Source organism: Conger conger, chromosome 14 (assembly GCF_963514075.1).
Source record: "Conger conger chromosome 14, fConCon1.1, whole genome shotgun sequence".
NCBI classification, from domain to species: Eukaryota; Metazoa; Chordata; class Actinopteri; order Anguilliformes; family Congridae; genus Conger; species Conger conger.
In genome coordinates this window covers 14,295,400-14,309,988 of record NC_083773.1, presented here as the reverse complement: position 1 = coordinate 14,309,988, position 14,589 = coordinate 14,295,400, and the positions used below count along the sequence as shown (strand labels likewise).

Genomic DNA, 14,589 nt, shown 5'->3' with positions numbered 1-14,589 from the left:
TTTTTAGGGGACTGATTTTTGCCCGTATATTTAAGTTACTTCCTATTGCGCGCCGCTGCTTGCTAACTATTAAACTCTTGTAAACAACTATTAAACTCTAGAAATCACAAACATTTGCTCTTTTTAGGTACACAAGAACACTTTTAAAAGTATCGGTATTGGCATACTAGCTATGGTATTACTTGTTATCGCCCATCACTGACACACAGACGCACACACATCACACAAACACTATCCCTCTTGTTTCTTTGGTCTTTCCCTCACTCCCTCTCTCTTTTGCCTATATCTCTCAGTTGTCTCCCTTTTTACCGGGACCTCATCTGGTGTAAATTAATTTATTAATTTGTAGAACCCTCACAGCTAGACCAATGAGGGCATAGCAGGAGGTGAAGGGACGATGAGTTTTTCCCTTGGCTGTTGTGAAGTAAATAAGAGATTTTAATGATTATCCTCTGTCCAAGAACAGAGCACAATTACGTTTAAGAATATACTGGGTCCGTTGCCACGGGTCAGATATGGATTGACCTGCCCCATATCCCGCTTACGGCTGGCCTGAAACGGATCAGTAAAATTCTCATTATTCTCCGTGCACAAATGGGGCTATATTGTAAGCTTAGTGGTTACTATAGTTTTACTCGTTTATCTGACTCCATTTAAAATATAATTTAGAAATTTGGTTTTGAAACATACGCGAACCTCGGGAGTGGCTACACTCGACTCTTACCGGCGCCACCATTACTCAATATATGCTCCCACGATTAGCATTTATTGCTGAAATCTCAGTTTGGCGGAGAACTCAGAGGCTGAGGGTCTAGCCAACACACTACATGCACTACACTGACATGATAGTTGCGAGCCCAGGTCGGCGTACATTAAATGGGCTCCTTAGAGCTAATTTGACAGGAACCAGCGTCGTAACGCCCATGGGTTCCCTTCGCACCAAATTACAAGAGCCATGCACCACCAATCCTTTTATGGGCCGATCTTGACGGCCTCTCAGCTTAGAACTACCACGAATGTACCAAGCCTCTGATCAGTCGGTCTTTAGCCACCATTTCCCCCTGAGTATTCAGTTGTAATTTAGGCTGAAAAAGGTACAAGATGAATTAGAGTCATGGAGATCACGCAAGTTACAAATAAAATAGTTTATTCACAGACAGGTAGGTTATTAGCTTTATAATTCCAATAGCCAATTACAGAATAGACTAATTGAAAATAGAAGTATAGAGTAAATAGTCTTACCCAGCCTGCTTTGGCTACACGCATATACAAAGTCTGCACAGTGTAGGAAGTGGAGTGCGATCTTCCCTGATTGGTCTGTCTCCCTTGTTTTTATGCCAAATCATGTGTTTGATCCAGGCGGCAGTGCCATAAATTAGCCTGGAGGGGTTGTCAAATCTGGAATTTAGACCCCCACCCTTGGGGGTTGCTAAGTAAGGGTAAATAGACTATTAAAGGATTACCAGAGAGGACATTCCACTGTCCAGTTTTACCTTGAGTTCCTGAAACGATGGTTTATTAAACTCCATTTGGTATGGAATGTATCTCATCCGATTCCTTGATTTTACTGGATCCATACCAAACTGATTATCCTAATGTCTTGTTATGGTGCAGTTATCATGAAACCTCCCTCCTGAGTATCCATTTTACATGCAATTCATGTTATTACTACATAAGACATAATGCAATACTACAAGGATCACATGGGCAATGTTTACAAGGTTTTACCGGGTCTATTGACCATCTCAACAACAGTTTTGAAGTTTTCATCCAGGAGAGCAGTCACTGGCGTAATGAAAGCAGTGCCCAAAGGAGGGCACTGTGGTATTGTCCAGAGTCTTTCCCCTTGGAAGTGACCAGCTATGGGGTCATGAGATAGGTCACAAATGTTTTGGCGAACATTCTTTTCTCATGAGTTTTTAATGGTCCTTATAGCCTAACTGACCTTAAACCACTCGTACATCTTTCCCTTATCTCCTTGGCGCCTGTGGTCTGAAACTCCCCAAAAAGGCAGTCCAAAGGATGCTTTTGACACAGTTCCTTGCTTGGCTCCTGAGAGAGCTGCGCTAAATCAAGCCGTCCGCCCATTACGCGATACTCCATGGCGAGCAGACCCTCCCCGTGACTCACTCTCGTCTTTCATTACCGCTGGACTTGCCCCTGAAAGATCCCCAGCCGCAGGGCTCCAGGGGCCCACCATGTGGGTCTTACAGCACGATGTAGGACTCCACGCCCAGGAACAGTACAGGGAGAAATGGACTGATATGGAATGTGTCTTTCAAACTCCTCCACGGTTGCATGCAGAGGCAAGGATCGCTTTGTGCACTGATCTCCTGACACTGACGTCTCAGGAGTGTACTTGAAAGAAGCTGTGAAACTGGGGTACCTGTCCTGCCGACTCCCCCTTCACACTCAGCCACACAAGGGCTGTGTGCACCCCACCTGTCTCTGCATCTTCAGCGACAGGCGTATAGCTCACAGGACCTGAGATGTTGAATATTAGGGTGGAGAGGGTGACATTCCAGTCTAATTACCAAGGTTCCAAGATCAGGGGAAGGAGAAGAGGCGTGGTGTGTATAGGGGTCAGAAGGTGCGTTATAGATCCTCAGGCTCCATTAGCTCAGAGCCTAACAGCCCCATCACTCCTGGTCATTACTCCTGACTGCCCCCAATCTCCCAGCAACTGGGGCTCCATAATTCTGGTACTCAGCCAGAGCAACTTCTATAGTGTGTGAGGTTTCACCTGTAAATAGTACATGGCTTCAAGACACAGACACTAAAGGCACTGTTACACCCACTCCAGTCCCTAAATGCACACGCATAAACATGCATTAGGCCAGTGTAGTGAAGTTTACTGAAGGGTGTTGGCTTGCCAGTGATTTATTAGCTCTGTGAGTAACATGGATTGCTGGTTGGAGCTTGTGGGCTCCAAAGATGGGTCTGGCTTTGTCCTGAAATTGCCTTGCATGGCTGTGAGTTTTCTGATGCTTTAGGTTGACTTAATGGTGATTGGGCTTGGCATGTCTCTATGCTCAGTTATTCCGATTAGTGTCTCTGGGGGCTTCATAGAACAAAGGAGGACTGAGTTAAATGAATGAACATATGTAGCTAGGTAGTAAGGTTTCTGTTGTGGATGTGCTGAGTAGCAGTATTTCTCTGTGGTCCACATATAGATGAATGCTGTTTCTGTATGGTCTACATATTGGTTATTGCTGTTTCTCTGCTGTTTGTTTACTGGTGTGTGGTGTTTCTCTGAGGTTTGTATGCTGGTTAGTGGCGTTTCTTTGTGGTTTACACAATGGCTCATGGAGTTTTTCTCTGGTCTACACATTGGTTAGTGGGGTTTCTCTGTGTTCAGCATGCTTGTTAGTGGTGTTTCGAAGGTGAAGGTGCTGGGTACAGGTGTTTTTCCGCTGTCACTGGCTGCATGCCCAGAATGGATAAAGTACTTGAAGACAGCTGGTCATGCCTCAATTGGTCTCCGACAGCCACAGACGCACCTGCGGTGTCTAACTGCACAACCGCCAGTGGTAAATGATGCAAGTCATTAAATGCAGTTCAGTCACGTCTCTGTGCCAGAATATATCTCACCATGATCTGATGAGCATATGTCCTGTTAGTGCTTGCTTTGATCAGTTAAAATGGAAGCAATGTGTTCTGACTGATGTTTTAATGGAACATTGTGTTGTAAGCTAATCATTTTCCACATGCGTGCAACAGAGCAAAAAATATGCAGCTAAACATTATAGACTCACTTAGAGACACTGCTGTAAATGTATGCGTTATAATTGACCCAAAATCTGTACGTAATGAGGGCAATGATGTAACATTGTGCATACACACATGCAGCATGTACACCCCCACACACAGACATATTTTTGATTATGACACACCTGTCAAATTCTGTACCTCTGCATTAAAAAACCTCTATGCTGATCTATACAGGTCAACAGCCAAATGAGCTTTTGCATCACAGAGTAACTGGGGCTGCTTCAAATATGAGTCTCAGGCAGCTTCAAAAGATGATGAAATTGAATGACTATTTCTCAACATAAATGTGCGTTGTATTGAAGAGGGGGGCTGGAGGCCTGGGCTGTCTCTCCCTTCAGAAGCTGTTGGGCCATAAGGGGGCTACAGTCTGGGATGCTCTGTCAGCTTTGAGAGAACTCAGCGTTCTCTAGCATCGCTGCACTAACACACATGTCCAGTTGGAGTTTGAGCTGCCTTTATTAGTGCCGTGGACTGGGACATTTCCATAAGGGAACACAAAGTACTTCATTTTGATAAATGCAGCGCTTGAATTATCCATCCTATGAATTACCCAGGGTTTGAGCTTTCTTCCCTAGCTGCCTTTTAACCACAATAAAATGAGTTTAGAACAGAATACAGGGCAGCTTAGATGAAACCTCCAAGAAGGAAAGAGATGCATCAATTTAAGAAGAGTTTAAATAACTGTACGTTCTTGTGCACACCTGTTTCCTGTAAAAAAGTGCGCACACCAGTTGATGTGTTTTCACCTGCAGCTCCCTGGCTGTTGACCCTGAAATGTTTTTACAGTTGACCGTCCTGTATGAGTAAAAGTGAGCAGAGATTGTGAAGGCAAGCAATAATTGATGATGAGCAGTAAATGTAAGGGAATCTTGAAACCACCATTACATGACACATTTAAAAATAATTTATCACTTAATATGAATTTCCTTATCCAGCCTATTTAATGCAGATTAAATCCAGCTCTTTGGCCTTCTCAGCTGTGTCTCTGTGCTGTGCCTCTCACCTTTTATCTCTGTTGTCATCTCTACTTTCTAAAGCAGTGTGTCTTAAAAGGGCTGATGCGGGTCAATCAAGACCTATATGTAAAATCAGGTGTCTTGGGCTGGGCTAAAACAAACAACTGCACCCACATCGATGCTTTTCAGACTGGACATGCCTGGAACAAAGCATCAATACAAAAGGAGGACAGACTGTCAACTCTCTGCTTGTTCGAATCCTAGCAGGTTTATATGAATACAGAGGGGTAGACCACAGTGCTCTGTCCTGCACCGTCCATCTGGTCTCCTCTCAGCTACACTGAAGCTGAATTCTTTACTGAGGCTTCAGATAAGATTCCCTCCCACAGACTCCTACATCTTCAGCAAGCCACTATGTTCCTGAGCTTCCCATTGATCCTCTCTCTCTCAGTGTTAGAAACACACTGCTCAGTCCCAGATTTTTCCCAACCAGTATAGGTCAATGTTCCAGTGGAACCCTTTCATCCACTCCATGCATGTCTTACACAGCTAGCAGGCACTGTGACCCTGCTGGCTGGACTCTCTCCTCCGTCCTGTCTCGAAGGCCATGGCTGGCTTTCCAGGCTCATGCCAGGATTAATTAAAGATAATGCATGCTGAGCAGTGCAGGGGCGTAATCCTGCAGCCGGGAACGGTGACTTGACGGCGACCTTGTGTGGGATTGACAGCGGCCATCCTCTCCTTTGTCTGGCCAAACATCCTGTCCTGGGCCTTGTTTCACAAAATCGTTTTGTGATTCGCACAAGCAAATTTCTTCCTTGCAACTATGCTGTCTCCTTTGATTGTGCAGTAGTACAGCAGTGCATAAAAGTTTGAAGTATAGACCTACTTAAGTCCATCAAATATAATTTTAACTACATTTTCCCATTTCCTGGACTACATTTTACATATACCAGTAATGAACTACTCCTAAATGTTGTATCCTAACATGCTATATGTCGGGGAAGTGAAGATTAAGGTGAAATATGGTCAGTTTTCAAATCCAGCTATTTTAACAATCAACACCCTTGTGTAATGTTCGGCACTCTGAATACCAAACACAAGCGCATCAACTGTTAAAACCCTTCACTGATCCAACATGTTAAATTAATGGATTCAATTTAATTTGTGGTGGCACAGATGGTGCAGTGGGTAGCACTGCTGCCTCACAGCAAGTAGGTCCCGGGGTCGAATCCCCGTTGGCCGGGGCCTCTCTGTGTGGAGTTTGCATGTTCTCCCCGTGTTTGCGTGGGTTTCCTCCGGGTACTCTGGTTTCCTCCCACAGTCCAAAGACATGCAGGTTAGGCTGATTGGAGAGTCTAAATGCCCGTAGGTATGAGTGTATGAGTGTGTGAGTGAATGGTGTGTGTGCCCTGCGATGGACTGGTGACCTGTCCAGGGTGTATTCCTGCCTTTCGCCCAATGTATCCTGGGATAGGCTCCAGCCCCCCTGCGACCCTGTTCGGATAAGCGGGTTAGGATAATGATTGAATGAATGAATTTAATTAGTTCATTTTTTTAAATCAAACGGTCTTTTTGGTTCAGTATGTGGAATGTTAGGCAGTGGGGTTGGGGGGGGGAACAGGATAGTGTGTGTTCCTCTAATAAAGTAACTTTGGGTCTCAAAGTCAATAATCAAAACTAATTACTCGACATATACTTTAAGTATTTTAGAACTGTGATCAAAGTTTAGTTCTGGAAGTAAAGTGAAAGTGTACTTTTAAGTTCCCTGCTTAGGATTTGGGATGGGAAAAGCATCATTAAAGTCCACCAAATTAGGATACAAAGTTTAGAAGTAGTTTACAGAGTATGGGAAATGGTATGGGAAAAGTATACTTAAGGCATTATTTTATGAACTAGCCTTTTTACTGATTTACTGATTGTCTACATGATGTGTGAATTGCAATTGTGATTTCTATGTGAAATACTCCAAATGAGCAGGATAAATCTGTGGCATCTTGCACATCTCATGTTGTGAAATGAGCCCCATATTTACATATGAAGTCCAGTTTCTACTTTGTGGTCTTTCACTGCAGTGGACACAATCATCAATAGATGATTATATCCCTAATGGCATCCCAAACTTGCAAATCTGTTCTCTTTGCCTGGGGTTGAGGTAGCATTGAAACAGTGATACATGATACATTTCATCATATCACAATGCATCATATCACAATCTCTGGGATGGAAGACTGTCTGCAATCAGAGTCACCAACTCCTACTATTCTCGTCAACAACGATCTGACCATTATTACCAACAGCAACACCAGCAACAGCAGTCCCCTCCCCAGCTCCGCAAATAAGTCCAATCAGTTCCTTTCTGTCACTCACCAGACACAGAAACAGAATTACTGAGAGCTCTGTTGCACAGAGAAGAAAACGTACTATGCTGGTGTGCTTTAATCATGTCTCATGTGCTTGAGCACATCAGGGGCCTGCACAGACCTCTGAAATGAATAATTACTCCCAGTATCAGATGGGGAGGTGCAGCAGCTTTACCACCATGAATATAGCGAAATCGTTGCAGTGATAGTTATTGTTTCAACACCTGGTTTATTTCTCTCAGAAGCATTAGGCCTGCCATTGTTATGATTTTCATTTTGATTCATAGCTGATAATTGAATGTATCAATCAAAACCCTATTCACTTTGTCCCCTTGTGGTTGAGTCATCCAGGTCTCAAATTATTCTTGCATTCATATTTATGTCGTAAAAAAACTGTGTCATAATAAAAAAGAACATCAGGTTGTATGCTTATCTTATTTGCAAAGCAGGGCAATAAAACTCAAATATCCCACCTGATTATGAAGACTATTTTCTGACTAAAGTTGAAGCTTATTTTGTAATTCGTTCAGCCGTTTTTGAGAAAATGATATTTTGGCCAGGACTATACCTACGTGAATGCAGTCTTGAATTACTTCCTATTGTAGTACGAAACTTCATTTCAGTACGAAATTACTATAAAACACGGTAAGCTTCTTGTACAGGAATGTATATATTTAAACCTGTAATTGTACTGGCTAACAAGGCTAACAGGGCTCTGGTTAATCTAATTTTGAAATAAAGTTCCATTTTAATTGTGAGGCAGGTTGATTAGAAAGCATTAGGATGAGAAATTGTTTTTGGGGATGTTTTGGGTACTTTGGGCATGCTTTATAAAAGGTTAATTCTATTTACATTTTGCATAAAAGAATAATCAGTTTTAATAGAAAAATAAGCCTTTCTGATCATTCATGTGTCTGGACAAACTGATATGCAGATGCTTTGTATTTGGATAGATTTGGGGACTCTTGAGTGTAGTTTTTGGACAACTCATGTTGAATTTGAATGTTTGTTGATATCTTTACCAAATTTTGTAAACAAGTTGACATCAAGTTTGTGCACAAATATAAAGTAGTTAGGTTGGTCCTTGACTTAGAAATGGAGATATTCAGTTCTAAACTATAGAAGCATATGAAGCTTTGTAATTTCTTATATTTTGGTGTATATTTTGTGTACACTCTATATACAAGCTCTGACAATTTGTTCTGTCTCAAATATCTGAATGGTACAAGTTTCTTATTTAATTTAAGTTGTCAAACATGTGTGGACAGTAAATAGTTTTTGAGATATTGACACTTTTATAGGACTAGTGGAAATTGCCCTCTTGGGGGTGTAAAGTGGAAAGGGTTAAGTCTTAATGAAAACAACTCTGGAGTGAAATAATTTCTACATCCATGCCACCTCATTTTCTAATATATGTTTGTTACTCAATTATATTGATCATTTCAGGGTTTTTGTATGTCAGCTTGTACTAATCTGCCAATTTAGTGATTGTGTCTTCATTGATATTGAGAAGGCAGAAGCTCTGATAAGTGGGTCATGAATTAATCATTTCAAATACAGCTCCACAATGATCAGCTCCACAAAAGATGCAATAGAACATCCTCAATGTCATTTAAACTAATGTATGTGATCTCTATTTTCAGTATGCACTCACTATATACAAATGCACACAAACAAATGGCCATCCATATGATTGTGCACGCCTGTCCACAGACAAACTGCACATGTATTTATATCTATTGAGCCACTGTTTCACATCATAATTCAATTTGTCAAGGGTATCATGCAGCATCAACTCTACATTCAATAAATTTTAAAATACATGGCTGTGTGCATACATATGTTATTCATGGTATATATTATATATGATATGTGTGGCCTGTGTGACTGTAATAACAATGCCCCATCTCTAATTTGCTTTGCCTTACAGGTCCTGGCCATCATCTCCATCCTGTTCATTGTGCTGTCGACCATTGCCTTGTCCCTGAACACACTTCCGGAGCTGCAGGACACAGACGAGTTTGGGCAGAGTGCAGACAACCCCCAGCTAGCCCATGTGGAGGCAGTGTGCATCGCCTGGTTCACCATGGAGTACCTGCTGCGCTTCCTCTCCTCGCCCAACAAGTGGAAGTTCTTCAAGGGCCCCCTGAACGTCATCGACCTGCTGGCCATCTTGCCCTACTACGTCACCATCTTCCTGACCGAATCCAACAAGAGCGTGCTGCAGTTCCAGAACGTGCGGCGGGTGGTGCAGATCTTCCGCATCATGAGGATACTCAGGATTCTCAAGCTCGCTCGCCACTCCACGGGCCTGCAGTCCCTGGGGTTCACCCTGCGGCGGAGCTACAACGAGCTGGGGCTCCTCATCCTCTTCCTAGCCATGGGCATCATGATCTTCTCCAGCCTAGTCTTCTTTGCTGAGAAGGACGAGGATGGCACCAAGTTCAAGAGCATCCCAGCCTCTTTTTGGTGGGCCACTATTACCATGACCACAGTGGGCTACGGGGACATCTACCCAAAGACCCTTCTGGGGAAGATTGTGGGGGGACTGTGCTGTATTGCCGGGGTACTGGTGATCGCCCTGCCCATCCCCATCATTGTCAACAACTTCTCTGAATTCTACAAGGAGCAGAAGAGACAGGAGAAAGCCATCAAGCGAAGGGAGGCCTTGGAAAGGGCCAAAAGGAATGGCAGCATCGTGTCCATGAACATAAAGGATGCATTTGTCCGCAGCGTGGAGCTCATGGACGTGGTGGTGGCAAAAAGCGGTGAAAACACTGAGAGTGCGGGGAAGGTTCAGGACAACCACCTGTCCCCCTCCCGTTGGAAGTGGGCGGCAAAGCAGGTGGCCTTGGAGGCCAGCACTATAGATGCAAAGGAGCCAGTCTCACCAAGCAAGGCCCAGCTCTCGAGCCCGCAGCAACTCAATGTGCAAACACTGGAGGAGATTTACAATAAGATGTCCAAGTCTCAGTCCCATCCAAACCTCAACAGCAAAGACCCCTCCAAGGCAACAAACAAGATGGAAGAGATAGAGATGGACAGCATGCCGGGGCCTACAGGCCCACTGCTAGCCACACCCGGGGGCGTAACAGACATGAGGAGCATGTCCAGTTTAGACAGCTTCATCAGCTGTGCCACAGACTTCCCCGAAAGCACCCGCTACACACACAGCCCGGCCACCAGCCACCCTGGGCGGGTCAGTACCAGTCCCGCACTGGAGACCACCCTGGAGCATGAGCCCATGTTGACTGCATGTGATACTTCAAAGCAAGGCTCCACCTTGGAGACTGGCAACAAGCCTGGGGGCTCCTCACGATTCAGCAACCTGCTGAAGTCGCGCGCCTTTAAGGCTAAGCTCCGGGGAGTGGCAGCCAGCCAGTCCTCCTCTGGGCAAGGGGGAGGAAACATCGGTCTCTCTGACATCGCCGCCTTCTCTGACCACTCCCTCCTGAGCCCAGAGGCATCTGTCTACACCACGGCCAGCAGCAGGACCCCGCCCAGATCCCCGGAGAGACTGACACCTGCCATCTTCACCTTCCACGATGCATCGATCAGCAAGTATATTGACGCTGACACAGACGATGAAGAGCATCTGCATGATGGTGCTGACACCAGCCCTTCCAAGCGTCTTCTTAGAAACACCAGCCCCAAGTTCAGTGTCAACGCCGGCCATCAGCGGGGTGCAAACCACCTGGAGGTGGCCCAGAAGATGCTGGGTCAGAACTGCATGTTTCCACTGGACGCCCGGCCAGGTGGTGGGCAGGAGAACCACATGAGCCAGGGTGAGAGAAATCCATCCAGCCGCTACCGGGACAGAATCTGAGCCAGAATGTCCTGTGGTAAAAGAGGGAACTGAAGCAAGAGAGGGGAGGCTTGACTGAAGAACACTGGTAAAAAAAAAGAAGAAGAAGGAATAACACAAACGTCAGGAGCTTTAATTGCATGGCATGAAAAGCTTCTAATTAAGCCATTGACATGTAAACCAGGCTCTCAATATTAATATCTGCTGGCTTCAGTGAAGACCGTGCAACTCAGTGATGAACGCAGTGATTGACAGGAGCTTTGGGTGAATCATGTGATCCCTCCATTTTGTCAAGGAGGGCAGTGTTGTGACCGTTGTGCAGTCTGACAGCAGCCCAATCATGGGGATAAGGCATGGAGAAAGGCAGGGACAATACTGGACTTGTGGGACAAGAAAACAGAACAGAATGGGCGTGTCAGTGAGTCACAGAGAGAGACATGGTCAGAACACCCTGTCTTGACCAGTCACATGATGTAGATTTAGGCACTATTGAACAGACTGAGTTAGAAGAAATTTGCTGATTACTTCATAGAGATTTATTTCCTTCAAACTGGCCTTAGTTATATGCACGTATATGTATACACATGGTGTATTTGTGTGTGTTATAGTAGTGTGCAAAAATGTGGGCACCCCTGGTCAAAAAGCCTGTACTGTTAATATCCAAATAATTAAGTGAACAGAAGCAAACCTCTAAATGGTACAATGTTAAACATGATACATTTCTTCAAATTTTAAAGCAAGATTACTTTTTCTTAAGTTCCAAAATAAAAAAAAAAGGCCCAGTGTCAGTTAGTACTTTGTAACTCCTTGGGCAACTATAGGAACTTGTAAACTCTTTCAATTCTCGCTTTTGCAATTTTTCTCATCCTTCCTCGCTGAACACATCTTGCTCAGAAATATTATTTGGCCTCCTTGCATGTATGGCATGTTTGAGATCTCTCCACAGATTTTAAATAATATTCAAGTCTGGGGACTGTGGTGGCCATTCCAAAACCTTCATCCGTCTTTCCTGGAGGTACTTCATGGTTGATTTTAAGGTATGGTTTGGATCATTGTTGCTGGAATACCCAACCTCTCTTCAACTTCAATGTCTGGACTGACCTTTGAACATTAGCCTCTAGAATTTCTTGATATTTGGTGGTATCCATTCTTCCTTCCACTCAATATTCGTCAGTCCCAAGCGCATGGTTCAAAAGGCCTCAGGCTCCTCAGTGTTTTCTTTTGCATACTTCAGACACTTCAATTTGTGTTGAGGTTGTTCTTTCTGGCAACCCTGCCATGTAGATTGTTGTTGTTTAAAGTACGTTGTCTTGTTGTCCTGTTGACAGCTAGACCTGTGTTTGCAACTTTTTGCAGTCATGTGTGGGTTCTTCTGAGCATTTCTCAGCAGGCCATTCTATCTGACATTTGTCTTGGTCTTCCAGACCTTGCCTTGACATCAACTTTTACATTTACATTTTAGTCATTTGGCAGACGCTTTTAATCCAAAGCGACTTACAAGTGCATAGGTTCTACCATAAGTCAGAGCATCACATCCAGAAACTAGCAAACTGTTCCATTTATCTTCCATTTTCTAATGATTGTTTCTGACAGTGGAAATAGCCACTGCAGTTGGCTACATTAGAAGGCATGGAGTTACTTCCAAATGGAAAGTTTACCCCTGGAATTATACTCACCTGACTTATTAAAGCCCTAACGAATAAATCACCTGGGTCTGGGCCTTAGTAATCATCTTTTTAAAAAGTAACAAAGAATAATCTAAAAGGGTTTCCAAACTTGCACATGACCATTTTCCTTTTTTTATACAGTAAAATAATAAGCAATCTTGCTTTAAAATTTGCAGAAAGGGCTCATGTTTAACATTTAGAGTTAAACTATTCAGGTTCAGGTTTGCTTTCAATCACGTACAGATTCATTGTAACATTAAACCATTTAAACCAGGGGTACCCAACTTTTTTCACCCCACTGTAAATATAAATATACAGAGAGAAAATGCATTGAAATACACACATACATACACTCTAGTATGTGTACATATGCAGTAATAAGCTAAATAAGTCTGTTTATTTTCTAAAGAAAAGCAGAAAAGAAAAATCTATATCTGTGCTTTCTTTATCTGTTACTTCATTTGTTTCAATCATATCTGAACAGAGGGGTATATTTAGGGAGAAACATTTGATTTTTGACTGTTTTTTTCTGTCCAGTCTTGGTCTATTCCCCACATGTGAGAACACCACTTTGGCATAATCTTTTTTCATTTCTGTACAAATTTAAAGTGTCCATTTTTTATTTTCTAATTCACTTGTCATGGTGTTACTTTTTTTTTTTTTTTTTTTTTTTTACAAACTCCAGTTTACATAATTAAAATGCTGCATCGGATTCAGGATAAACAGGATAAAATAGCCTCATAAACTGTCTGTGTGTGTCTTGTATACACACACATACAGGTAGGAGGTCTCTCTTTCTCTGATTTTTTTATTTAAAAATATTTCACCTCAGAGCCAAAAATTTACCCACCACAGTCAAGTAACCAGAAATAAAGCACTGAAATCAACTTCAAATAAGTCACTTTCACGTATACGTACACAAGAGTGTTTCCTCAAAAGGAATCATATCATTCACGTGGACCTGGGGTGGGGAAAGAAGTAGAAATAAGAAGCATAATATATATTTTTAAAATATTTTGTAAAGAATGGTAATTGAATAGGAAAGTGCATTACACTAATCGTGTAGGTTTGCATTTAAATACATAGCTTTATTTTAAAGCACGTCTAGACTAGGATAGTCTATGTATCATTTGCTACAATAATTAGCTTGTTGAAGACTGTTGTCTCTGTCATTCTGTTCATTGTACACTGTGAAGAGCCAAAGAGTCTTTCTTTCAGTCAGTCAAGGGGAGAGTGGCGGTGGAGTGGTCTATCACATGCATCAGTTAGGTGTGCTTTCTCCCCAGTAGTGACCGATCACCAAGGGCACCTGTGCATGAGGTTGAGAGGGCTGGGGTGAAGCTATGGGGGGCAGACCCAGGGAAGGGGAAGTTGTGAAAAGATACATTCACCTGCACACATAGACAAAACATACACGCATGTACACCTGCGTGCACACACACACACACACACACAGACACACATAGACAAAACATATATGCATGTACACATGCGCACACACACACACACACACACACACACACACACAGTGGCTGTATGCCAACAAATGCATAACAATAATAGTAATATATGCTCAAGCATGCCCAAATTCTAGGCAGGAACATGAAGACCAGCACATGTCTTACACTCTTACATCCACATGCAACATTTTCCAGGGCAGGGTTTGGAAAAAAGAGCAAATGGACTGACAGTGGTTTAATGAACTCCACCTCATGAAAAGCCTACCTGCTCACCTGTCTACCTGTCCACCTCTAAACATGACACTCACCGCCTGTGATAGTCCTAGTGAATTTAACCCAGCTGTCTTCTGGGATGTTTATTCAGTGGAAAGTATGCCATCAAGAAGATGACAGCAATTGACAGGGAAAATCTCCAGATTACTATCTCTAAATAACAGGATTACCCTAGTATATTGACATATTGAGTCAGCTTTCTTTCCAACAATGGGGATATTTTAAGGATGTTCAATTCCTCGGGCCCACACCTAGTTCCACCAGCCACCACTCACAGTTTCCATGATCTTTTTT

At 43.1% G+C, this 14,589-nt stretch overlaps 1 protein-coding gene across 1 annotated transcript in view; it reads left to right on the top strand.

Moving 5' to 3' along the window:
- The window catches only part of LOC133110158 (potassium voltage-gated channel subfamily B member 1-like), a 45,659-nt gene extending 34,743 nt beyond the window's left edge, over nucleotides 1–10,916 (top strand). The window contains exon 2 of the mRNA XM_061220055.1: nucleotides 9,021–10,916. Within this exon, the coding sequence (XP_061076039.1) occupies nucleotides 9,021–10,916 (1,896 nt within the window). The remainder of the gene's footprint in view (nucleotides 1–9,020) is intronic.
- Nucleotides 10,917–14,589: the final 3,673 nt, after the last annotated feature.